Source organism: Saccopteryx leptura, chromosome 1, assembly GCF_036850995.1.
Source record: "Saccopteryx leptura isolate mSacLep1 chromosome 1, mSacLep1_pri_phased_curated, whole genome shotgun sequence".
Classification (NCBI taxonomy): domain Eukaryota; kingdom Metazoa; phylum Chordata; class Mammalia; order Chiroptera; family Emballonuridae; genus Saccopteryx; species Saccopteryx leptura.
Window position 1 is genome coordinate 34,328,348 of NC_089503.1, and position 27,252 is coordinate 34,355,599.

Here is a 27,252-nt window from a genome sequence, read left to right on the forward strand (position 1 = left end):
TGACAAGATATATCCATGATCCCTCCTATATCACACACAAAAAATGAGCCAGTATAGCTAGACCTTCCAAAGTCATAATACATGGTATCAGCTGTGTAGGAGAAAGCAGAGGGAAGCAATTAGGTGCTTGCTGGAGCTGAAACATTTCCAAATTGCTTGCAGGTATTTATTGGAAAGTGCAACAGGGCAATTTGGAGTTGCAGTTAAATCTGAGAGGTGATTTTCACATTCCAATGGAGCTGAGTATAGGAAGTTTATCGGAAGGAACTGGAATAGTCTGGATCCCATAAACTCTTACAAATTTCCCTGAAAAACTCCCTTCCATGATTATGTGTCCTTCTGAGGAAAAAAAATCCCCCCCAAAATTCCAAATTGATCATTATAGAGAAAAAGAATAAGAAGGTCCAGATGAAAGTGAAGAAGAGGAACCAGGAAGTCAAAAATGTTATCAGCCAAAGCTCTGAAATAAAGCTTAGAGCCATACGTTACAAAAGGTTTATGAATTATTTTTTCCTTTAATAGGAAAACAAATTTCACATAAAAATCAGCTACATAAAATGATCAAGGTTTAGCTTTATGGTTATTTAAAGAATAAATAGCAAAACAACATGCCTACAAACAAAATATGCCAGAAAATGAGCTCCTAAAAGATAATATATATATATATTTCTAAGTTGTTTCTTATTTATAGCTACATCTAATGAACCAAAAGATTTTAATAAATGATACAATATAGGAAAAAAATAATCTATATGAGAATTAGAAACTCATAATAGGGTGACATATTTAGGACAATATTTTTTTTAAATCATTAAAAAATAAAGACTAAACTAGAAGGGATGCAAGCTGAAATAAGCATAACAGAGGGTGCCTTTAGATATCTGGGAGATAAAAGGGAGAAAAATTTAAATGTCTCCAAAAAGAAGAGATAAGAAGGATTTTGAGGAAGTAACAGGCAAATAGGCAAAGATGATTTTATGTATGTACTTTAGGAGTCCTTAAAAGAAGAGGCACATGGCGAAGAACAGAATAAAGACTAGAAATTGCAATTAAAATATTCTTAAAATGAAACAAGAAAAAAGATTTGAAATTGCATACTTAAAGACCAAATTATATGCTCTCTTAAAAGTCACCCCAGAACAATCAACAAAATATAGTCTGTAAAATTATAGGTCTTTAAAAAAAAAAAAATATATATATATATTTTGGTCATCCAGGTAAAAAATATCAAATTACTTAAAAGGAAAAGAAAACTAAGTAACCAATAAAACCACAGTGCATATTAAAGATGTTGTGAGCCAAGAATTTTATATTTAGCTAACTTGATTTTCAAGTCTAAAGGCCTTAAACTGCTGTCAACATGCAAGAATTCAGAGAATATTGTTCCCATGAGTCCTTCCTGAGGAATTTCCAAGAGAATGAGTTTCAGACAAGGAAAGTGTGTAGTGATACACAGACATAGCACTGGTGCTGATTACTAAATTTGTACTTACTAATGGAACTAATTGTAGAAAAGAAGAAAAACAGATACCAAAAGACTGAAAAGTTGGGCAACCACACTGTATTGCTAAGTGACGCACACTTGGATGATGAAACTTGAAACAAGCAGCCTGACCAGGCAGTGGCACAGCGAATAGAGCATGAGACTGAGACACAGAGGACTTAGGTTTGAAACCCAGAGGTTGCCGGCTAGAGCACGGGCCCATCAGCTTGAGCGCGAGGTCACTGGCTTGAGTGTGGGATCATAAACATGACATTATGGTTTCTGGTTTGAGCCCACAGGTTGCTGGCTTGAAGCCCAAGCTTGCTGGCTGGGGCCCAAGGTCCCCGACTTGAGCAAGGTGCCACTCGCTCTGCTGGAGCCCCTCTCCCCCATCAAGGCACATGTGAGAAAAAAAATCAAAGAACTAAGTGATGTAATTCAGAATTGATGCTTCTCATCTCTTCCTTCTTGCCTGTCCGTCCCTATCTGCCCCCTCTCTGTCTCTCTCTGTCTCTGTCACAAAAAAAAGAAAGAAAGAAAGAAAGAAAAGAAACTTTAAACAAACAAAAATAAGGTGAATAATATAACATTCAGAAGAGCCATGACATTTGGGGACAAAAGAAAGGTTTGTGACTGGTGAGATATTGGGTGGGTCTGGAGTGGCTGGCAGTGTTCCCTTTCTTGTCCTGTATGGTACTCAAAAGCATTTGTCCTGCTATAAGTTATTGAGCTACAATTTGTTTTATGTGATTTTTATATATCTGTATTATATTTCACCATGAGAAGTGTTTTTAAAGTGTATTTTTAAATGTTAATGATACTCCCAATAATGACAATAAAGATAGGTAATTATAGAAAGATAACAACCCCTAAAAACATAAAGAAAAATGTTATATAACAAATAGCTTCAAGTCCCAAAGGCCTGCATTATGAAACTTAGAATGCAGTGCATTGCAAAAATAATTATATGAACATTCCACATTAAGTATATTTAGTAGTATTTTGGGAGAGTGGGAGATCAAATTGTGCTTAATTTATTTCATCTGAACAAGAATTGGATACTAGTTTAGATTACTGATGTAAAAGATTGAAGTATAAACTTTTCTCTTATGACAAATTAGCTGATTCTTTGTCAATTGTCATTTTCCCTTGCCATAGACATTTGGCTATAATTGAACTTAATAGAGAGGAAGGGAATTAATATCCTGGTATTGTTATAATTAAGTTTACAAAATTTGTATATAATCCGGTCAAATTATTCCCTAGCATCTAAGTTATACATGAGAAGATGCCACATTTGATAGTCAACAGTATAATGGCATTAGGAACTACAGGGAAAATGTTAGACCACAACAAACTGCTACAGTATTATAATGCAAAGGGATGTTGCAGACTTCTGAGTCAAGTAAACCTGGGTTTGCAGCCTCATTGTTCTGCCTCAGTTTCCTTATCTTTAAAATTGGGATAATGATTCTTATAAGAATCATGAAGATTGAAGATAACGACAGTAAAACCTTTAGCTCAATATTTAGCACATAAAAAGTGCTAATGAAAAACATTGTTTCCCCATCCCAAGAATCACAGCTGCTTGCCCTCGCTACGCAGGATAAAAGCAAGGAGGCAATGAAGTTCAGAAGGCTTGTGGAGAAGCAACGGCCTTATTCAAGTATCTTATAAATTTTCTCTAATGATTTCTAGAGGAGCATGAGATGCAGAAATTATTTTTCCTTTCATTCATGAGATGACCTCATATTCAAGTGGTTTTGTTGGCAGCAGCTTTAATTACTACGAAACCTAATATTACAAAGGGAACCCCAGGGACTGGCTCTTGGCTGATAACATCAGCTGGGGTTCACAATGGCCCAAAGAACATAGCTGGTAATTCTGCTTAGGAAACCCTAATACTCAGAAGAATACACATTTTAAAGACCCCTGCCCCAAGTCAAACACTATGGTTAGCACTAAATCTTAAAACAACTCATTAAGAAATCCCAGTGTGACTTTTGTACAAAGTAGGATGGAATTACAACTAAATTCAGAACTCAGACAAGTTTTCTTTGCTTTCTTCCCAAGTCTGAATTGCTTTTAGGTTGTTTTATTTTTTTCCATTGCTCAGAAGCCATTTTTATTCAAGATGAGTTGTGTGGTTTTCTCAAGCAAGTTCTTGGCTAGAGCTTCAACAAAATGGGTAGACTTGTTTTGTTTTGTTTTTCTTTCCCTGTTCAGTCCCCACACTTCACAACTGTTTTCTGGTAACATGTATACCAAGAAAGGAGCTGCTTCAGAGTCAGCCTGGGAGGCAGTGTGAATGGCAGTAGCAATTTCTGAGGGGCTGGATGCCAAGGAATAATAATATTTTTCACTCGCACACTCTCCGTCTCTAATCTGACCTAATGTGTGAAAAGCTGCTGGCCTGGCTTGCACAAACGCCAGCAGAAATTGAGTGAATGACGCAAAGGAAGTATACTTGAACTCCTCAGAAGCCGGTCAATTTTGTTAATTTTTAACCAGCCTGGCTGGGGTATTTGACATAGAGCTCGGTATAAATATTTCCAGCTTGACAATACTTTATTAATTGCACAGAGCCTGTGTACAAGGCACTCATGTGGATGCAAAGCTGGGCAATAGTAGCAGAAATTTTTATTTTTATGTTTCCAGCAAATTTTTATCCAAAGGCCTCAAAGGGCATGGCAGGTATTCAAGCACTCTTATAGAAAGAGACCAGCAAGTGCTCAGTTGAGGAGAGTCAGAGAGTTCCGGGAAATTAAGTGAAAAGTTTGGATCAACTTCTCACTTACAAATAGCCAATGGTGAAGCCATGATTAAGCTCTGTTTCCGTTGATCCTATGGGCATTCAGTAGTGGTGCAGGGACACTTTGGGACATGGGTCCTCAATTCTTTTTGAAACTAAGTGTTCCACAGTATGTATAAAATATTTATATTTTGTCTACAATTTGTAGCCTTAGACATTTTATTCAGAAATTATACAGCTTCCATGCTTGTTTCCACAAGATAAAATTTAATTATCACCAGATCCATAAATTCCTTTTCTTTTACCCCTTTTCCTCATCATTTTTAATATCCATATATTCCCGGTACTAGTGTTTCAGAAAAACATACTTTTTTACATTTTCACCTCATTATTCTTATTATTCTTATCATTGCTATACGTATGTTAAGGCAACTTGCTCATGCCAGAAAATATAACGTTCTTAGAAAGAACCTCTGGGCTCCATTCTGGAAAGAAGCCAGTCCAGCTAGCTAAGGCCGGAGTCTGTCATCTCTTCTGACTGACTTTCTAATGAAGGGTGACTCAGCGTTGGTCATGAGGTTAATTTTCTAACTAAGGACTGGTAAATATCAATGATGCTAAGGAAAAATTTTTGATGTTCAGACCAATGGAAGAAAGTCCTCAATATCTTAGGATACTTTCCTTTTCATTAAAATTTTCTGAGGGATAAGTACGTGTTAGGCACTGAGCTAGTACTGTTTTCAATTGGGATAAATTGTATCATAAGATTCAGATAATTTCTTCAATACAGAAATCTATTTTTATTGATTTTTTTTTTTTGATGAGGGTCACAGACATGAAATGAGACATTTGGCTCCATTCTATAAAAACTACATTGCTCTATATCAAAGGTTTAAATCCCTCTAAAGTAGTTACCATTTTACATACTGTTTTACAAGTGTATATATTTGATAACATTGACAATGGAAGTTTCTTTACCAACGCTTATACTTTTCTCCCAAGAATGCTTTCATTGTCAAAGAATTAGGTAACTGAGCACTTCAAATGGTGGTGTGAGAGAAGTATGGTCTCGATGTGCACTGACAAAGTGACAAGCATCTGGGGGAACACAGACGTGGATAATGACATGCACTTTTGTCCTCATAGCTATTACCATTTTTTGATTTATTAGTTGAACATAACTTTATAATTATAAAATGCTTTAATAATTATTTCATTCATCTGTTGCTTTATAGTCCTTTAAAAGCATCTAGCCATGAGTTTATTCATTAAACATTTCTCTTTGGCCACTAGATACTGAGACTGCACAGAATGCTAGAACCTACTGTTTTCGTTTATCCAACCAACCATTTAACAATTGAGATGACAGCCAAAAGCCAAAAACAGATACAATACTTCTTATTTTAGACCCATGCAATTTGAATTCTCCAAATACAACCCTATTTGAATGGAAAAGTGCCAGGTGGGTATTAGTTCCAACAGGGCGTGTGTAAGGCAGCACCACACTATTACTGGCCGTGGTATCTAAGCAAGAGTGGAAATGGGGCTTCCTGAGAAATCTCACCCACTTTCCTTTCTCTTTCTCTCTCCTAGTTTTGGCAGTTCCTCTTCTCCATTGTTCATTGCATTCATTATTCATTATGTACCTGCCTCACCAACCAATTATTTTTCAAACAAGAGTAAGACACTTTGCCAGTGGAGAAACAAAGACATGAAAGAGAGGGACCTTAACGAGGCAGCCAGGGGTTCTGTTGTGAAGATAAGTCATGTCCAGGCATTAGCATGTACAGACGAACGTGATAAAGGCCATTTAGTGTGCATAGTTGTGAGACCTCAGAGGCTGTAAAGCACCCAATTTCTTTGCCAGCTGAGACTTGCCTTCTCTTGAAAGACCCCTTCCCCTCAACCAGAGGTTTGTAACCATTGCTGCACATTAGAATCAGCTACAGAGTTTTCCAAAGTCCTGTTACTCGGGCCAAATTCAAGTCCTATTTTAAAAAAAAATCTCTGGAGCCTGACCTGTGGTGACACAGTGGATAAATCCTCGGCCTAGAACACTGAGGTCGCCGGTTCAAAACCCTACACTTGTCTGGTCAAGGCACATATGGGAGTTGATGCTTCCTGCTCCTCCCTCCTTTCTCTCTCTCTCTTTCCCTCCCTTTCCTCACTAAAATGAATAAAAATAAATAAATAAATAAAAATATTTTTAAAAATCCCTGGAGAATGGACCCAAATATCAGTATTTTTAAAAACTGGCTATTCTAATGTGCTGCCTAGATTGACCATTGTTCTAAGTATTCCCTTTTCTTTTAAATCTCATGTCACTCCAACTTTAATATCACTTTCCCACGTTCCCATGAAAAGGAGCCGAAGAGAAAAATAACTTCAGGGAAAATATTCACTTTTCTCATTTTCTTAACAACAATAGAAAAAAATCCACAAATAAGCAAACCAACAAAAAATAAAGCAACGACAGCAAAACTGTCCTCTTCTGAAGTTTATAAGACAAAAAATGAAAACATACTCCCCCCCCCCCCCAGAAAAAGGGAAAGATCTTGATAATCAGTGGTAGGAATAGCAGTAAGGCTGCAAGAAAGGCATTCGTGGCCTGTGGCGTAGTTTGAGAGATCGGGGAAAGAAATGTGATCACATGATGAAGGGGAGACTGGGGTGGGGGGTGTTAATCTTCTCTGGTTGGATGCACAGGTCTTGGACAAAGGTCCAGAATAGTAGTCAGGAGTCTAATTTATTTTGATAATAAATCTTTAGTATTTATTTACTCCAATAAATTTTATATTAGGCAAGGGGCCAAATTATGTTTTTATATACAATTTGTAACAACAGAAAAGAACAAAACGCAAGTCATAAATTAGGACTCTACAACAAAGAGCCCCCATTTGGCCACTGTTAAGAAATTGTGGAATGTGTTGGCATAGATACAAAAAGTCTTCTGTCAGCAAATAAAAGCTAGCAACAATGTGGAAGAGATTTGTTTTGAAATGTTCTGTTTACATCCTGTGTCTAATAGCATCTTTTCCATGGTTTTCCTTTATATTATTGATAGTGACATAGATTAGGAAGCCCAGGGATACAAAAGAGCCAGATTTCAACTCTGATTCTTTTGTTACCTACCCATGGGGATGTGGGTTATTGTTTCATCTATTTCAGAAAGTGGTGAACATGAAATAAATAACAGAGTAATACAGTTGAGGCTCTTAGTATTATTTCAAGGCTTTTCTTCCTTTTTTGTTTGCCTGTTGTAACTTCTGTGATCAGGCCATTCAAATTCTTACAATGTAAGGAAGGTAGGGAAGGTACAAACTGTATATAGCATTCTTAGAGTGAAGGTAGGAGTTGGGTCATCCAAGTCTATATATGACAGCGTCTTCTGCAATGAATTAACTTGCTGAAATCATTGGGGGCAAGTGATTGAATATTTTCAATCCTCCGTTTGTGAACAAATAAAGTCTTGCTTTAGATTAGGGGTGGTGACCCTGGTCAGTTTGCTCAGTGGTGGAGCATCAGCCTGTCATGTGGATGTCCGGGTTTGATTCTCAGTCAGGGTACACAAGAGAAGTGCTCATCTGCTTCTCCATCCCTCCCCTTCTCCCTTCTCTCTTTCTATTGCTCTCTTCCCTTCCTGCAGCCATGACTTGGTTGGAACAAGTTGGCCCTGGTTGCTGAGGATGGTACCATGGTCTCAACTCAGGTGCTAAAATAGCTTGGTTGCTGAGCAACGACTCAAGATGGGCAGAGCATTGCCCCATAGGGGGCTTATGAGATGGATCCTGATCAGGGCACATGTGGGAGTCTGTCTCTCTGTCTCCCTGCTTCTTACTTAAGAAAAAAAATATTAGGGGTTGCAAACTCAAAGACTAGGAGGGCCCTTGTAGGTCTGTGTTGGAAAAGGACTTTGACAAACTGGAGAAGGAGCATATGCTTTTTTCAAGGGGCAGCCTCTACTTTGGTCCAGCAAGTTGTTGGCATTCAGAAATTTAGGTTCAGTTGTTGCCAGATTTGATTTTTCAAGAAAAGTCAGATTTATATTTAATGTAAAGATCTTCCAGGTTTTAAGTACTAATGGTTAATTTCATTTTCTATCAATATCATGTGGGCCAAAAAAACCACATCTGAATGCAGTCATTGTGCTGCCAGATTGCAACTTTTGGATTTTGAAGGTTCTTTTCCCTTCCAATGCCCTGTACTCTATGAGCCCATGAATAATTGTCTGCATTTCGAATGAGAGGCTCACCAGACAAGTTAGAAATAGAGCTATGCCCTCACTTCCAGATCACTGTTTCCTGTCGTTAGTGTTTCGCCATTCATAATTAGTTTTACCTCCCAGGCAATTCTTACGCAAACAGCTTCTTGTTCCAAAGTTAAAATCAATTATATTTCCTTTTACTTGCATAGACTTAATTTTCTGCATGTTAATTTTTATCTTTTAAAAAAAACACATCTGCTGGCTAGTTTCAAAGCCCCGGGGCACAATTTTATTTTTCACCAACTCTTGGGAGATTAAACATTAATGGATTTTAACCTTGGTAAAGCCGGCTGAATATTTTATAGAAATCTTGAAGAAACACAGTCTTCCATCCCACCTTTTCTGCACTGAATTGTGTCCCTCTCAAATTTATACAATGAAGCCTTCACATACCCCTAATGTGACTATATTGGGAGACAGGACCTGTAAGGAGGTACTTAAGATTAAGTCAGAAGTGTGGGACCTATAAGACTGATGAGAAGAGAAAGGGGGAATAAGAGTGTGGGCACACAGAGAAAAGGCCATATAAAGAGACGGTGGTAAAGTAGCCCTCCGCAAGCCAGGACGAGAGGTCTCCTCAGAAACCAACTCCGCCGGGACCTTCATCTTGAACTTCTGGCCCTTTGAACTGTGAAGAAGTAAATTTCAGTGGTTTCAGCCACCCAATCTATGGTATTCTCTGATGGCAGCTCTAGTGAACTAATGCACACCTATAACTAGCCTGATGTCTTTGGGATCTAATAATTTTTGGGCTCTTAACCTTCTAAAAAATTTCAGTCATTCTCAGAGAAATCTCCCTTTTAGACTCATCTTCCCATCTGACTTCTTGTTCAAGATAGTATGGAAATTTCTGTATCTCCAACCAAAAGAGTACCCCTTCTGAGAAATATATTATATTTTATAGATAATGGCAGGACAGAAACCACTTGGTAACTCACCCATAAAATGTGAGATAAAGAAAACCAATCCTTTTCCCCAGTCTTAGGACTTCTCCTCGTTTGTTGGATGCTCCCGTGAGCCGCACTATGCCCACTCTCTTGAGGCTGGAGAGCCACTTGTATGCATGTTCATCATTTCTTAAAACATCTTCAAAGTCCATAGTAGGTAGCTGGAGTTCTGAGCCCCAGTACTGGCATTCTGTGAATTAGAAAATGAAGAAACCAGATGCAATTACATTGTTTCATATAGAGTGATAACCTCAGAGAAGGGACTACCAGTTCTATGAAGTTGACCTTTGACTTATCATGAAATTTATTAAATTTCAGTCATATTATAAATGCCCAAGTTACCAGATTCTTCCCTGGAGCCATGCTAATCCACTTACATGCCTCCTTGTTTACTACTGTGCTTGATCCATGGCAGGTATGTATTATATCACATCTGCTGAGAGAACGTAGCTTAGTTTATGGATAGCTCTTGTTCTGCATGTCCTGAGGGCTCCTCTGCCTGGACACTGCTTAGAAATGACCCTGAACACTATGTGTTTTTACAGCCGAGTCATATTGCTCAACTCCAAATAGACGATAAAATCAGAATGGTGGACTAGAACATCGTATGTCTAATCCTGGGGCGTGAGGGAGTATTTGCCATGGTAGGTACAGTTTCTTCTTTCTTATTTCATCTGATAAGAAGCTTTCGCTGGGGCTGAATGGTGCTTTGGAGTCAGTAAAAGCTGGCCACGGGGAAGAGAAGATGAAAGGTGTGGTCCCAGGGTGCATAAGATAGACACCTTGGGGACAAAGCCAATCGGCTCTCTGATTTGTTTATGATTAAATGCTCATAAAAACGCACACTTGAAGAAAAACAGAGAGGAAAACAAACATAAAAAAATAATTTTGATTGCAAACCAGGATCTTCCAAAGGAGGTGGAACACAGAGGAAATGTTAATTTTGCCAAGGAGAATAACTCAGCTATTACAGCTCTGTTCAGGAAAATCTTAACTCTAGCTAATGCATTTGATTTCTTTCATTTTTGGGAATGCGTTTACCTTAGAAGGGCAAACCTTCCTAACAGGTGACAGATCTCACTGTCATCTAAGCGATGCCTCACTTGTCTAACTGGGAATATGCATCATGTTACAGGAGGCAACCCTAACACCCCTCCCTTCCTATTTAAGAATGAGGAATGAGTCAGTGCCCCCTTATAGTAGTTGGAGAATAGAAATTATTCCCTCTGGTGTCAACATGGCTATTTCTGAAGAAACTGGAATTTCTTAGGAGGCAGATAGTGGCTGTAGTAGTCAAAAGACACAGGCAGGGGCAGGAAGCCACCTCCTGCTCTTCTTACAGCTAGTGGCACAAGGACATTTGCAGAGGAGAGTAGGTGTGTTTATGTGGGAAGACCAATCAGTCTATACATGCATATTTTGCCCAAGTTACTGGGTTATTAAGCATAACAGCTTGCATAATGAGGCAGAACTTTTGGGGCCTAAATTGCAAACTATAAATTAGGCCTTTCTGGTTGCTGAATTAATTCTTTTGCACTACATTAATAAGATTCTTCAATAATTAACACATTCCACAGGCCAAAATGACTTACTGTGCGTTCTCACAAAGTCAGGTTTGCATCCAGCCACTGGTTCCTAATTTCTCCTTTTAACACCTCTCTCTCTTTGGGACTAACCAGAACTGATACAAAACTAAGCAGGAAGAACAACAACAGTATTACCTGTTTGTTTCTTTTTTAAAGCATTGCTTATCAAGTGCTTCTTACATTTGAGAAAAACTTAGAATTTTTTTTTTAAGTGAAAGGAGGAGAGACAGAGAGATAGATTCCTGCACACATCCCCACTGGGATCTACCTGGCAAACCCCCCTACCAGCAATGCTCTGCCCTTCTGAGGCTGTTGCTCAACCGAGCTATTTTTAGCACCTGAGGTGAACGCTCTGCAGAGCCATCCTCATCACCCAGGGCCAAGTTGCTCGAACCAGTTGAGCCATGGCTGCAGGAGGGGAAGAGAGAAAGAGAGAGAGCGAGAAAGAGAGAAAGGGGCGGGGGTGGGTGGAGAAGCAGATGGTCGCTTCTCCTGTGTGCCCTGACTGGAACCTGGGACACCCGTAGGCTGGGCTGATGCTCTACCACTGAACAAACCAGATAAGGCCAAACTTAGAATTGAATGTCAACCAAATCACTTTGGCAAAGCTCAGCACATGGGCCCAAACAAGTAGCTAAAGGAATAACAGACAATGAAGTCTGAAAGTTTTGAGATAATGATCACACTTGTTTTCTTTTTTTTTTGGGGGGGGGGGGAGTTTAACATACAGGTTCTTGGTATTCCCTGATTATATAAGCTACTTGCCAATTGTTTTTTTTTGTTTATCTTTTCAGTAAACCTAATATTTTACCATGTCGCAAGGCCCTGCAATAGGCAGTACGTTTTAAAGACCTCATAGTTTATGGGAGAATTAGACCTGGGAACTGCCAATTGCAACACAATATGATAGATACTATAGCGTTTGGGATACTATGACGGTTTGGGACACTGTGAAGGTATCAGACCTTCTGACCCTTTAGCTTCTGTTCCTTCTAAGGTGCCAGCTACTCTTTTACATGCACGAAATTCCTCAGGTCTGTGTCTCATGCCTCAGCTATGTCTTCTAAAATCAAACTAGTTTTATAGGAAAGAGCCTCTTCTCGAAGGAGTGATCTACATGGCTTTGTTTGGAATGTCCAATTATGTGGTTGTTTGCTTTCCTATCCCAATCGCTCTTTCCATTTAAGATCTTCAGATTGTGATATCTGATACCAATTAAGGAAGTCTGCAGGAAGAAGGTGACAAATGTTATAAATAATGCTTATGGGCGGCCTAACTAGAAAAACCATTTGGCTTCCAGTTAGGAGAAATATTTCCTGGGCAAAATAATCAGTGTCAGGGACATAAATAACAAATCACCACCTCCTCTTTCTAAAGCTTACCCTAAGTAGACTCTATCTAGAAACTTTAAAAAATATTTAAAGCAAACAAAAAGTATTTAAAACAGCTTTAAGCTTACTGACCCCAAATGAAAAAAGCAGAGGCCCATAGGGTGCAGGAGGTGGGTATGATGTTTGAGACTCATCTTCACATTGGCTTTAGGACTTCCCATTGTCATTAGTTCTTCCTGTTGAACAAAAAGATTGTCTAAACTACAACCGAGGATCCTCCTAGTTCTCGGACACTGTGATGACCTGGTTGAGGACCATTTTTTTTTCATTCCTGTACGGACTGATCGATGAATTAGTATTGTCTACATGGCCATATAGCAAATGTGGATCTTCATTACAGAGAGTTAAATTATTTATCGATGAACCTTCAGTGTAATATTTAGAAGAAAATCTTATGTCCTGCTGAGAACAAACCAGCTTGGAGAGGAAAGATGGTTTAGACCAGGGGTCCCCAAACTTTTTACACAGGGGGCCAGTTCACTGTCCCTCAGACCATTGGAGGGCCAGACTATAAAAAAAAACTATGAACAAACCCCTATGCACACTGCACATATCTTATTTTAAAGTAAAAAAAAAACCAAAACGGGAACAAATACAATATTTAAAATAAAGAACAAGTAAATTTAAATCAACAAACTGACCAGTATTTCAATGGGAACTATGCTCCTCTCACTGACCACCAATGAAAGAGGTGCCCCTTCCGGAAGTGCAGCGGGGGCCGGATAAATGGCCTCAGGGGGCCGCATGTGGCCCGCGGGCCATAGTTTGGGGACCCCTGGTTTAGACTGTAGTATTGTCAAATAGACCATCTGGAAGTGGATGGAAATATTCAGTGTCTGGACTCAGAGGCGGATTTAACGGCGGGCTCACTGGGCACGCGCCCTGGGCCCCATCTTCTGAAGGGCCCTGCAAAACCCCAACTTTACACTTTTTTCTAATGAAGGGGCCCAATATTTCCTTCTGTACCCTGGGCCTCTACTGACCTTAATCCGCCCCTGTCTGTACTGTCCAGCACCATGATTACTAGCAACAACACGTGCCTATAGAAACTTGATGTGTGGCAAGTGAAACTAAGGCACTAAATTTTTCATGTAACATTAACTAATTTAAACTTAAATAGTCACATGTGACTGGCACCATAAGAGACAGGACAGGAATACAGTAAAGAGCACCAAGGCAAAGAGGCCTGGGTTTGAATGGTTTCCCTGCACCTTAGTAGTAGTTTCTTGATCTCTTTTCTGAGCCTCTGTCTCATAATTTATAAAATAGCCATAATGATATTTACTTTGCAGGTCTTATATTGACAATGCAGTGCGAATGCCCAAGGAGCCTCTCACAGTGCCTGGCACGTAGTAGACTAACAATGATAACAATAATATTAGCTAATATTTGCTGAGTTCCTTCTAGGTGTCAGGAACGGTGCTAGGTGTCTCCTATGTGTCACTTCTTTCAACACCCACAGTAAATAGATACGATAGATGCTTTCAGTATTTTCATGTTCCGGAGAAGGGAACAAAGATCTGAGTTCTCTAGCTAATGATTTGCAGAGCTAGTTAGTCAAATCCGGGCGACTCATTCCTAAGTCTGTAATTGTAAAAACTACCCATAAAATAAACATTTGATGCCTTGAGACACTGTTATCACATGTATTTTTATGTTCTAGGTCTAGGTCTGAATGTCCATAGCTGATTCTGTCCCTTCTGAAAGAAATCTACTAGATAAATGAGAAAGGAGAGCAAATTGCAATCAGGAATGCTTTGTCTGAACTTGTCCAAGCACGGGTGCTTAAAGATAAGCCTTGGCTACTCATCAGGATTTTAAATGCAGAAAAAACCCCAACAGAGCATTTTAAGTCAGTTCCATTGCACAACCCTCAACATTATTGCTTTTCACCCTTCGTGAAATGCACTGAGCTTTAAAAATCAGCTAGCTTCGCTAATTTATGCCATTACTTTTCTGTGATCCCTGTTGGTTTAGCTTTAACATGAGGCCATTATTACTTTCCAGAGAGTTCTGGTGACTGTGGCAAGGAAATATAATAAAAGGAGACTGAAAAAACATTTTGACTTGATGTAAATGTTTTTCAAACATTGAGTTTGTATTTTGACTACTCGGTGGACTCAAGAAGCATCTGCTTAGGGCCCACACTAAACCCAGCTGTGGACGTTTATAGCAGTGAGTTTGTTTCTACATGAGTCACTTTCCCATTATAGAATAACGCGTGCACACACACAATGTGCTCTCCAGCACGCAAGTGCACACACATAATAAAATACCCTCTGTTTTCAAAATACAGAATGAGTTAGATTCTTCCAATCAATGTCAGAAGCGGATTAAAGTCAGTTGAGGCCCTGGGTGCAGAAGAAAATATTGGGCCCCTTAAGGAAAAGAGAGAGACAGAAAATAAAAAAATACATGTTAACCATATTTTTAAATAAATAAAAAAATATTTTGTGCTATTAATGTTAAAATTGCACATATGAAACCAAACTTGGTGTCATTAGAAAAGAGTGAAGTTGGGGTTTTGTGGGGCCCTTCAGAAGTCGGGGCCCTGGGAGCGCGCCCAGTCGGGTCCCCAGGAGTGCGCCCAGTGTGCCTGCCGGTAAATCCACCTCTGATAAATGTTATACTTTACATGTGTAAAAGTAGCCATATTCACACAAAGACACTCTAATATACAGCAAGGCTAGCAATACCAGAGAGAGCACAGTATGTACTATAAATAATTCATAATCACAGGGTTTTGCTTGTAGACTGCGGTTATGAAGGTTTTTCAGTTCTGCAAAGTTTACAATTTTCTAACAATAGCTTTCATTCTGGTATGCCCTGCCAGGAGCACTGCAGGAATCAGCAACCGAAGGCCATAGCCCACTGCAGAACTTACGTCCTAGTATGAGCCACTCACACTCGGTAATGCTGAGTGTGACTTTCAGAGACAGATCTGTGACTAACCCGTTTCCAAATCTATCATACCTTTCGAATAGAAGCCAGTCTAAATTTCACGAGAGAGCCATTGCATTTTATTAAATTCACCAGTAAAATCGTTTTCGTGATATCTGCACAGAACCCTTAACATGGAAAATATCATTTATTTTCTTATTTATTTATTTATTTACTTATTTATTTATGTATGTGTTATTTTTTAAGTGAGAGGAGGGGAGATAGAGAGACACACTCCCACATATGCCCCAACCAGGATCTACCCTGCAACCCCATCGGGGGCCGACTCTTGAATCAACCAAGCTATCCTCTGCACCTGGGCTGATGCTCAGACCAACCAAACTATCCTTAGTGCCCAGGGCTGAAGCTTGAATGAATAAAGCCACTGGTTGTAAGCAGGGAAGTGAGCAAATCCAGGACTTCCTCACCCCAGGCTGATACTCTATCCACTCAGCCAACCGGCCAGGGCCTGAAAATATAATTTAAAAGCATTTTGTTTTTAAGTCTCCCTCAACCGCAAACCATTAACTACTGAGGACCCAAAAGGAAATGCATTTGACTAGAGTAAATCATTTGTCAGGTAAATACATTAAAAGCAAATTTAAATTTCACACTTGGGTCTGAATACATAAACAGTATGGAAAATGACGGAATATATAAGGCATGAACCTCCCTGTCTAATTTAACTTAGGGCTTCTACTAATAAATACTTCCTTGAACATGTGCTTCACACATCATAAAGTTTAGGAACAGGCTACATGCTGGCTTTCAAGAAACCATTGCTACAAGGTTTCCTTCTTGGCTTTAAGAATCACATTCCTGGATCCTAAGTTGTATTTCAAAAAGGGAAAAGACACAAAGAAGCTCTTTTGTTCCAGATTCATGAGTGGGGCGTGCTGAGTTGCAATGTGTTATTCCAAGAGTTTAGGGCCTTCTGTCCACCTGCACTGAACTGCTGTGTTGGCTCTGAAATAGCTAATTGGATGTGCTGGAGGCCAGCCAATCTCTTACTATCTTTTCCTATAAATACCTCCTAGGTGTCCAGCCAAAAGAAAAAACTAACCCTTAGTAGAGAAAAGACACCTGAGTGGAAATTAGGCTTTGATTCTTTTCTCTGCATGAAGGGGATCTAGCTAGCCCTCTCTGGATGCACTTTTAGTTCTTGTCTAATGAACTCAACGTGTCTTTCAAGATTCTGGTTTGATTCTTGGTTTCAATATTCTAGATTGAGCTTTTCTGACCCTAATTTGATTACTTAAATGCAAGCATTCTATCAAGGAGGTGTACCGGAGGCACTATTAGATGGTGTGGAAGGAGGACGGGGAAGGCAGCCTCTGGAAGGTGTTTTCATGAATGGGTGACTGCTTTTGGCAACAGGGGCTCATGGCAACAGGATAACACGTTCTTCACAGTTGTCCACAGGGGCAAGGAAGTGGAATGCACAGGCCTATCCACATCCCTCACTGGCTAAGGGCTGGTCCTCAGGCATTCACTCAGTCCTGGGTCTTTCTGACCTTCTGTGCGCCCTGGCCAGGTATGCTCCCTCAGGCAGAGAAAGCTCTTCAACGGAGTGGCAATGAGCAAGAGGAAGCTGCTGGCAAGAACGGGCAGAGGGCTGTGTGTGTGTGTGGGGGGGGCTGTAGTAAGGCACCCACAGCTGCTACCTTCAGGAGCTGCAGGATGGGTTAGGCAGCTGTGTTCTCTGGTCTGCCAGCCGGGATACACATAACCCTTACAGCGTTGCCACAATATGCTGAAATGATCTTTCACTTATTCAACACATATTTTTTTAAAGCGTTGCCAGGCAAAAGAGCTCTCATGAGTGCATAAAAATAGATGCGATTGCTGCCCCTTGTGCAGGAAACAGTGAATAAACAAGAAAGGAAACAATCACCCAAAAGTAAACATGGTAGCCAGTGCTGTGGGGGTAACAGAGGGGCTCTATTGATAGATGGTTATAGAAGGACTACTGAAGGGATGCTATTTAAGCCAGACCCTGAGTGGTGAGAGAAGCCAGTCATGCCAAGAGCAAGGGAGCAAGAAGATGAGTGTCTAGGAGGGAGGGACGATGCGAAGAAGGGGAGTCTCTTAGCTTATTGGAGGAACAACTCAGAGTACTGCAGTAGAGCACACAAGAGAACAGGGTTTGGAGCAGATGAAGTGGGAAGGTCAGCAAGAGTGGGTCAGGTAGGACCTCACCTCTTCTTCCCCCGGACTGCAGGCTCTCACACACTGTGGAGCCCTTGCCATTTGACTTTAGCTCCTTGCCGCTATTGCCTGTTTCTCTCCCTCCCCCGGTATCTATCCCAGGGCTGGCACCCAGTGGGCTTTCAGAAGATGAATATTTCCTATATTCTGAGCAAATTTTTGTTTCTTAATGATAGCTAGAGGTCACAAGCAACCCTTGAAATATGAGATTGTATCTGAGCACACTTTAGTATTTTAAAAGATGAAGAAATACAGAAAATCTTTTGTTTGGTGTTAATTCCCACCAAACTTGAAAAGTCTTTCTGAGAATGTATAAAAATTGCTTCTCAACAAGTTTAAGTTGCTTGACAGATGAGAAACACATTTCCATTTTGAACTATTGGATACCCAGTATGTTCTACCTGCTCAGCCCTATGACAAGATGGACCATCTGGCTGGTGAAAACAAGAACCCGTGATACACGATGCGACCCTAAATGGCAGTGTGTGATGAATACTTGGTAAAAGTGAGAGCTAGCCCTGGCCGGTTGGCTCAGTGGTAGAGCGTCGGCCTGACGTGCAAGGGGTCCCGGGTTCGATTCCTGGCCAGGGCACACAGGAGAAGTGCCCATTTGCTTCTCCCCCCCTCCCCCCCTCCTTCCTCTCTGTCTCTCTCTTCCCCTCCCGCAGTGAGGCTCCATTGGAGCAAAGATGGCCCAGGCGCTGGGGATGGCTCCTTGGCCTCTGCCCCAGGCGCTAGAGTGGCTCTGGTCGCAATAGAGCAACGCCCCAGAGGGGCAGAGCGTCGCCCCCTGGTGGGCGTGCCGGGTGGATCCCGGTTGGGCGCATGCGGGAGTCTGTCTGACTGTCTCTCCCCGTTTCCAGCTTCGGAAAAATACCAAAAAAAAAAAAAAAAAAAAAGTGAGAGCTAACATTTATTGAGCACGAAGGCCGCCAGGCATTCTTGTAAGCACTTTATATATAACAGGGGTCAACAACTAAAGTGAAGCAACTACAAGATGACGCTTCTTATCTCTCTCCCCTCCTTTCTGTCCGTCTCTACAATAATTAAAAAAAAATAACAGGTTCTTTTATTGCTACTGTACTATAGATGAGAAGATAGGCACAAAGATATTAGATAATTTGCCCTAATTACACCCGGCTAATACATGTCAGAACTGGGCTACTCACACAAATAATTTGCCTTCACATATTAAAAAAAAAGTTCCTGTTGAAGGAAAAGAAGCACCAAAGGATGTCAGGAAAGGAAATTATTATCTCCGACTTCCTTAGAGTTGGCAGGGAAAACAGAAAATTCAGTTTTACCTTCGGTCTTTACTATAGTTATCCAATGTTATACATGAAAAGGTTACAGAACACCCTCTTGATCACTTTCAATTATGTTTTATTTATTTATTTATTTATTTATTTATTTATTTATTTATTTATTTTGTATTTTTCTGAAGCTGGAAACGGGGAGGCAGTCAGACAGACTCCCGCGTGCGCCCGACCAGGATCCACCCGGCACGCCCACCAAGGGGTGATGCTCTGCCCATCCGGGGCATCACTCTGTGGTGACCAGAGCCACTCTAGCGCCTGAGGCAGAGGCCAAGGAGCCATCCCCAGCGCCCGGGCCATCTTTTGCTCCAATGGAGGGAGGGGAAGAGAGAGACAGAGAGGAAGGAGAGGGGGAGGGGTGGAGAAGCAAATGGGCGCTTCTCCTGTGTGCCCTGGCCAGGAATCGAACCCGGGACCCCTTGCACGCCAGGCCGACGCTCTACCACTGAGCCAACCGGCCAGCGCCCACTTTCAATTATGAATCAGACACAGTTACTACAGGTGAGATCTGCCCCATGCCTGTATCACTACTATATTTTCATTCATGTAGCACAAATGTATGTAATTAACTATTTTCTTGGCAGTCTCAACTCTGTTGACTCATATTAACTTTTCACTCACCCAAGTCTTTGTTTCCAAAGCTAATTCATTGAGAGGGCATCAAACACATACAGAGATGGAGATGTTGGTCCAAACTGGATAAGGACATTGCATCAGTTAGTAACTCCAGATTCGAAGGCAACAGACCTGGATTAAATATGAATTCTGATACTTCTCATCTGCATGACCCTCAGAAAGGGATACATTCTCTCAATACAAATTCTTCATCTGGGAATTACAGGATGAAAACAACATGCAGGGTTGTTGTCAAAGTTAAATGGGATGATATCCATGAAGAACTCACCATACTGTACTTGATTGAATATGCACTTGATCCAGAGCATCTGAACGTGGCTGCAGGAAAACCCACTATGATGACTGACCTTATTGCACGCCTATGAGTCTCTAGTTAACTCTTATACTCCCTGGCTGGCATTCCTCACGTTCTCTATCATCAAATCTCCCACACTTCCTCCTCTGACTCATGCTCAGCTGACAACTTTGCTGCTTATCTTAGTAAAACAAAACAAAACAAAACAAAAAACAAGCTCAGAAAAGAACTTCTATATACCACCACCACCACATTCACCAACCTGCCTGTGTCTGTTTCCTTATCAGCTTTTAATATAGCATAAATATATTTGTAAATTTATTGGTTACTTTCTCTATCAAGATATAAACTCCTTAGGGATCAGGCCTTTCTCTGTTTTGTTTACTAACTTCCTCCCCAGCACCTAGGACAGTGCCCGGCACAGAGCAGACACTCATTAAGTATGTGCTGAATAAATTCATGATGAATGGTAGATGCTCAATAAATGGTTACTAATCTATTTTCCTGGATCCCAACTGCCCGGTGGGGAAGATGGTCAAAGCACAGACATTGACCATTCATTGCCATAACTGCAGTGACATCGAGAGAGGAGCCCACACAAACTGCTGTGACCACACCGGAGAGGGGGAGGATGACTGGTATTTAGTAGAACACATGATCCTTAGTCAAATCTTGGCTCTGCTAGTTCTTGTCTCTTTGATTGTGAACTAATTACTTCATTTCTATCAGCTTCATTTTCCTCATGTATAAATTGTTTGTAATAATAATGCTGCCTTTGCGAAGAAGTTGCTAGGATTAAGTAGAGAAATAAACATTAAGCACTGAGCTCAGTGCTTGGCACATAGCAATTCTTCAAAAAACATAAAGAAGATTGGTGATGGAGTAGGAGAAGAGACAGAGGAAAAAGAGGGCAGATGGTGCTGGTAGTTCAGAGGATTGTGGTGAAGGAAGTGAGACGTGACTGGATTCTGGATTATTTTGATGATAGAGCTAACAGATTTTCTTGAGACATTGGATGTGCAGGGGGATTCAATGCAGCCAGAGAGATGGGGTTGCCATCGACTGAGATGAAACAGATTGAGTGCAGAGCAGGATTATCTAAAACCACTTTCCTCTGTTTTTTTTTCCTTATTGCTCCAAGTAACGTATTTTATAAATCCCCCCCTTTTTTTTGGCTATCCATCATATATTTTGCTTGATCACTTTATTCTAGTTTAGAAATTTCCATTATGCCCTATTGAAGTTTGAGCTTAGAGGCTCTGGTTCCTTCTGGTATGAGCATATTGTTCTCATTAGATACCTCTCCTTTCTCTTCTTTATTGGCATGTGTGGTCATGAGACTGTGCCTAGTTTGGGTCTGAAATTTATTTCATCCCAGTATTTGACTCATACACATAATAATATATCTTCTTATTGCTGGTATTTTTATCTGTAACACAACCGCTGTCTCCCAAGTTTGCTGACCATTCTAAGCTTCAGTAAACATTTCTAAATTGCAGATTGAAATTAGGCTTTTCATTGCTTTATTAAATTCTTAATTCTATTTAAATCAATTTATCTGCCAGGAAGGTAAAATTCTGGCCCAGACTTCAAACCAATGTTTGAATGAGTAAAATCCTTTTCAGGGCAATCTTTCACCTCAGAAATCAGAAATATAACATGATTATTATTCCCATGAGGGAAATTCAAGCATGAGATTCTATCATGCCCCTGCTGTTCCTCTCTCCTCATGTTCTTACCCGAGTACTCTTTACTATGCCTCTGCTCCTACGTTCAAGGCTCTAGAAAATGGAGAGGAAGGCAGAGGGAAAGGACCTAACAAGTTTTGAGTATCTACAGTGTCCAATACTTACATTTCATCTTTTATTATTTACATCATAAATCTGAGAGCATTGCCTCTTTTACATATAGAAAAAGTGAGGCTCAGATCATTTAGGAAACTAAATCAGGTTCACAGAGTAGAGGGTCAAAGCCAGCTGTGCGGACTGCAAAGCCTGTTCTTTCATAACACGGCAATTCCCAGGTGAGGAGCTTTCTGAACATACCACACTCTGTCATTTTCTCTCCTAACGGATGTTAACCATTTCTCTCTCTTTTTTAAAATGTATATGCTTCCATTATTATATTACAGCCTTGCATTTGAGTGTTACCATTGAAATGATGTCTGTTTTCTTGGCTCTCTTGCTTACCTGTAGTTTATGGTTTGGCTCAGGGATACATAAAAGGGTAGAGTCTTTGGGAAGGTGCTTCACTGAGCTGTGAGTTGGACCTTGCAGGATAAACAGGGGAAGTGTGGCCATACAGAAGAAATAGAATAAGGCTTATTCCAATGGAATATCGCTTATTCAATAAGCGATCTGGGAAACAAGGGGAGCTGAAATAATAGTAGGAATTTACATGCTTTGGGGAAGGGGAGGAGTTGCACCAGGTTGTGGGTAGATTGGAAAGCCCCAGCGAAGACTCTGGACTTTATTGTGACAATGAGACACAGAGCAAGGGGGAAGAGAGATGATGGTAGGTGTCAGGAAGATTACCCTACAGAGCTGTGCAAGCTGGGTGTGCACACCTGGGCCATGCTATTTCAGCAACCAGACAGGAGATGAAAAAGGCTCCATCTAAATGGTTAGCAAGAGAGACAACCTACGCAATCTTTTCACCCTATAACTTGCTGAGTATCAGCCTTCTCTGCGCAAACACGATGTGTATGAAATCTTAACAGCCAATGAGAGAAAATGAGAAAGAAATTTTACTAATAGGATTCAGCACTTTTTTTTTTTTATAAACAGATTTACCACTCAAAAGGGTCAAGAAGCCTTGCAGAATTGGCTGGTCTCTATGGTTATTTAGACCTGCCCTCAGGGAAACTCGTAAAGATTAAGTTAATATGAAGAGTGTGACTTTGCTCTTTACTCAACATTACACTACTGGAGAAGATAAGTAGATAGGATTTCTACTTATGATTTGGAGGCATAGAAAGGTTGAATAACTTGCTCAAGATTTACAGACTTAGTAACATCTACTGTCAAGAACACTCTAACTTTCTATGCCACACTGTTCTCTTAAGAGCAAAGTTATAGACTGAGAATAATGTAGAATTTTGTGAAAAACTTCATGCATTGAATAAAACAGAGGTTATTATTTATCTTGTTTGTCCAACTAGAAATAAAGATAGTCAACAGAATGTATAAATAGCAAAAATTTCTTTTTAAATAGAAGGTAGCTTGTCTTAAAGTTTTTTTTTTTTTTAATTCATTGATTTTAGAAAAAGGAAAGGAGAGAGAGAGAGAGAGAGAGAGAGAGAGAGAGAGAGAGAGAGAAACATCGATCTGTTCCTGCATATGTCCTGACTGGGAATTGAACTGGCAACTTCTGTGTATCATCAGGACAATGTTCTAACCACCTGAGCTTTCCAGCCAGGGCAACATCAAAAAAATTTTTTTAATCAATTATTTTGGCCCTGTCTGGGTAGCTCAGTTCCTGATGTGCCAAGGCTGCAGGTTCAATCCCCACTCAGGGCTCATACAAAAATCAACCAATGAAAGCATAAATAAATGGAACAATAAATCAATCTCTCTCTCTCTCTCTCTCTCTCTCTCTCACTCTCTCTCTCTCTCACTCTCTCTCGCTCTATCGCTCTCCCTTGCCACTTGCTCAGTAAAATCAATCAATCAATAAAAAAGTTTAAAAAATTAATTTTTTTTACATGGATAGAAAAAATTTTTATTGAAAAAAAATTTTTTTTATTATTATTATTTTTGCCAGTGGCACCTTTGAAAGTTTGGGACTGAAAATTAAAAAAGAAATTTAAATAGATGAAGATATTTATTTAACCTAAACTAAAGTTGTGTAGTTCTATGTTCCGTCATATTGAAGAAGCAAAGTAAAACCAGAAGTGAGAAGTAATAGTTTTTTAACCAATTGTCCTCTTTTTTATTTTTTTGTCTGATAAATCTCCTGTGTAGGCACTAGCAAAAACGGCAGGCTAAATATACAACGTATGTGTAGGTTTGGTAAAGATGAAGCCAGTGTATAAAGTGATCCAACTTCACTTCTTGAAATTACCACACTTTTGAGTTTTCTAAATTTATAAACGCTAAATTTGGAATCTAACCACCCATGTTATAAAACCAATTTCTGGTCTGCAAGAAAAAGTAAGCCTGGTTTCTGAGAAATTGAAGCTTTTCACTTATGGAAGAAAGCTCATTCTACTTTTACTCTGTTTGGAAAAACATAAAAAAATAACAAAAAAATTACTTTATTGTAACTACAGAAAAATTATTTTTTGAAGAGTAAAAAAAGTTTGCATATTTTTCTTAACTTTTGATGTGTACTGATAAAGAGATGAAAAAAAATGGACTGTCATAATGCTTCCTTGAAATAGATTTTATTTAGATTCTCAAAAATATCCTCAAAGTTTTTCAAGGCTTTTAAACACACCAGCTTTTAAAAACTAAAATTAAAAACACATGTCCAAGGTATTATTTATTTAAATATTTTTATATTAATTTATTATTTTTGAAATTTGAGATAAACTAGGTACATAACATTTTATTAGTTTTAGGTGTAGGGCATAATAATTTGATCTTTGTATATACTACAAAGTGACCACAACAATGAATCTAGTTACCATCCATCACCAAACAATTGACCCCCTTCACTAATTTCTCCCATCCACCATTTCTTATCCCTTTTGACAACCACCAATCTATTCTTTGGATCTATAAATTTTATTTTTCTTATTTATTTATTTTTTAGATTCTACATGTAAGTGAAATGATACAGTACTTGTCTTTCCCTGTCTGACTTATTTCACTTGGCATAATACCCTCTGGGTCCATTCACTTCTTTTTTAGCTGCATAGTTTTCCAGCGTGTGTGTATGTGTGTGTGTGTGTGTGTGTGTGTGTGTGTGTGTGTGTACCACATCTTCTTTATCCATTTATCATCAATGAACACTTATTATTTCCATATCTTGGCTATTATAAATAATATTGCATTAAATATAAGGTTTCATTATATCTTTTTTAAATTAATGTTTTTATTTCTTTTTTGGTAAGAGGAGGGGAGATAGTGAGGCAGACTCCCACATACACCCCAATGTCGATCCACCTGGCAACCCTATCTGGGGTCAATATTCGAATACTGAGCTATTTTTAGCACTTGAGGCTGTCACACTCAGACCAACTAAGGTATTCTCAGCATCTAGGGCCATGCTGGAACCAATTAAGCCACTGACTGTATGAAAGGAAGAGGGAAAGAAAGAGAGTGAGACGAAGAAAGAAGCAGATGGTCACTTCTCCTGTGTGTCCTGATCGGGAATTGAACCTGGATGTCCATATGCTCTATCCACTGAGCCACTGGCCAGAGCTGGTTTTCATTAAAAAAGTGCGAAACTGGAATATCTGGATCATATTGTAGTTACAGTTATAATTTTTTGAGAAAACTTTATACTGTATAAATAGTGGCTGCACTAATTTGCATTCTTACCAAAGGTGTAGGAGAGTTCCTTTTTCTACATATCTTCTCAGAAAAGTATGTGTCCTTTTGATAATAGCCATCCTAACAGGTGTGAGATATCTCACTGTGGTTTTGATTTTCATTTCCCTGATAAATAGTTAAACGTGCCTTTTGGACATCTGTATGTCGTTTTTTGGGGAAAAAAAGCCTATTTAGATCTCTGTCCATTTTTAAATTGGATTATCTTTTATTATTGAGTTGAGTTCTTTATATATTTTGAATATTAACCCTCTGTGAAATATGAGACTTGCAAATATGTTCTTGCATTCAATAGGTTGTCTTTACACTCTAATGATAGTTTCCTTTGCTGTGTAGAGTTTTTTGTTTGATGGAATCCCATTTGCTTATTTTTGCTTTTGTTGCCTTTGCTTTTGCAATCAGATCCAAAAATTTAATAAGACTGATGACAAGAAGCTTACCACCCATATTTTCTACTAGGAATTTTATGGTTTTAGGTCTTACATTCATGTCTTTAGTCAATTTTCCATTAATATTTGTATATGGTTTAATACAGTGGTATAATTTTATTCTTTTCATGTGGTTGTCCAGTTTAAGAAATTATCCTCTTTGCATATTCTTGGTTCCTTTGCCATAAATTAAATTTCCATATTAATGTGGATTTATTTTTGGACTCTCTATTTTGTTCCATTGAACTATATGTCTAATTTTATGTGCATATCATACTATTCTGGTTAATATAACTTTGTTGTGTAGTTTGAAATCTGGGAGCCCTATACCTGCAACTTTGTGCTCAAGAGTGCTTCAGCTATTTGGGCTCCTTGGTGGTTTCATACAAATTTTAAAATTATCTGTTCTAGTTCTGTGAAAAAAATGCCATTGGAATTTTTTATAAAAAAATTTTATTGATTGATTTTAGAGAAATGAGGGGATGGGGAGCGAGAAGCATCAACTCATAGTTGTCTTGACTAGACAAGCCTGGGGGTTTTGAACCAGTGACCTCAGTGTCCCAGGTCAATGCTTTATCTACTGAGCCACCACAGGTCAGGCTCCACTGGAATTTCAATAAGGATTTCATTGAACCTGTAGATTGCTTTACGTAGTATGGACATTTTATAAATATTGGTTCTTCAAATATATAAGCATGGAATATCTTTATTTGTGGATTCTTCAAATTTTTCATCAGTGTCTTACAGTTTTCAATGTACAGGTCTATCACCATCTTGGTTAAATTTATTCCTAGGCATTTTATCTTTTTTTGTAAAATGGGACTGTTTTCTTAACTTCTTTTCAGATAATTCATTATTAGTGTATGAAAATATAACAAATCTCTGTACGTTAATTTTGTATCCTGCAACATTACTGAATTCATTTATTAGTTTAACAGTTTTTTGGTGGAGTCTTTCTATATAGTGTATCATATCATCTGCAAATAGTGACAGTTTTACTTCTTCCTTTCAAATTTGGATATCTTTTATTTCTTCTTTAAAGATTTCTTTTAGTTATTGCTTAATTCCTGTGGTAAGGACTTACTATGTTAAATAGCAGTGGTAACAGTGGGCATCCTTGCCTTATTCCTGATCTTAGAGGAAGAACTGTCAGCCTTTTACTATCTAGTATAACATTAGCTAGGTTTGGCATATATGGACTTTATTTTATATTGAGGTATATTCCCTGTATACTCACTTTTCAAGTATTTTTGTCACAAGTTTATATTGAACTTTGTCAAATGCTCTTTAATTTTTCACATCTAAGATGATCATATGATTTCTGTCTTTCATTTTGTTAAGGTGGTGTGTCATGTTGATTAATTTGTGGATGTTGAACTGTTCTTGCACTCTTAGAATAAATCCCACTTGATCATACTGTATGATACTTTTAATGTAGTATTGAACTTGGGTTGCTAACATTTTGTTGAGGATATTTATATCTAGTTCATCAGAGTGGTTAACATGTAATT

General features: G+C 39.1%; 1 protein-coding gene across 3 annotated transcripts in view; it reads right to left on the reverse strand.

Moving 5' to 3' along the window:
- The window catches only part of BBOX1 (gamma-butyrobetaine hydroxylase 1), a 64,210-nt gene that overhangs the window by 17,330 nt on the left and 19,628 nt on the right, over positions 1-27,252 (reverse strand). For all 3 annotated transcript variants that reach the window (XM_066360550.1, XM_066360549.1, XM_066360548.1), the window contains one exon: positions 9,438-9,636. In XM_066360550.1, the coding sequence (XP_066216647.1) occupies positions 9,438-9,636 (199 nt within the window). The remainder of the gene's footprint in view (positions 1-9,437; positions 9,637-27,252) is intronic.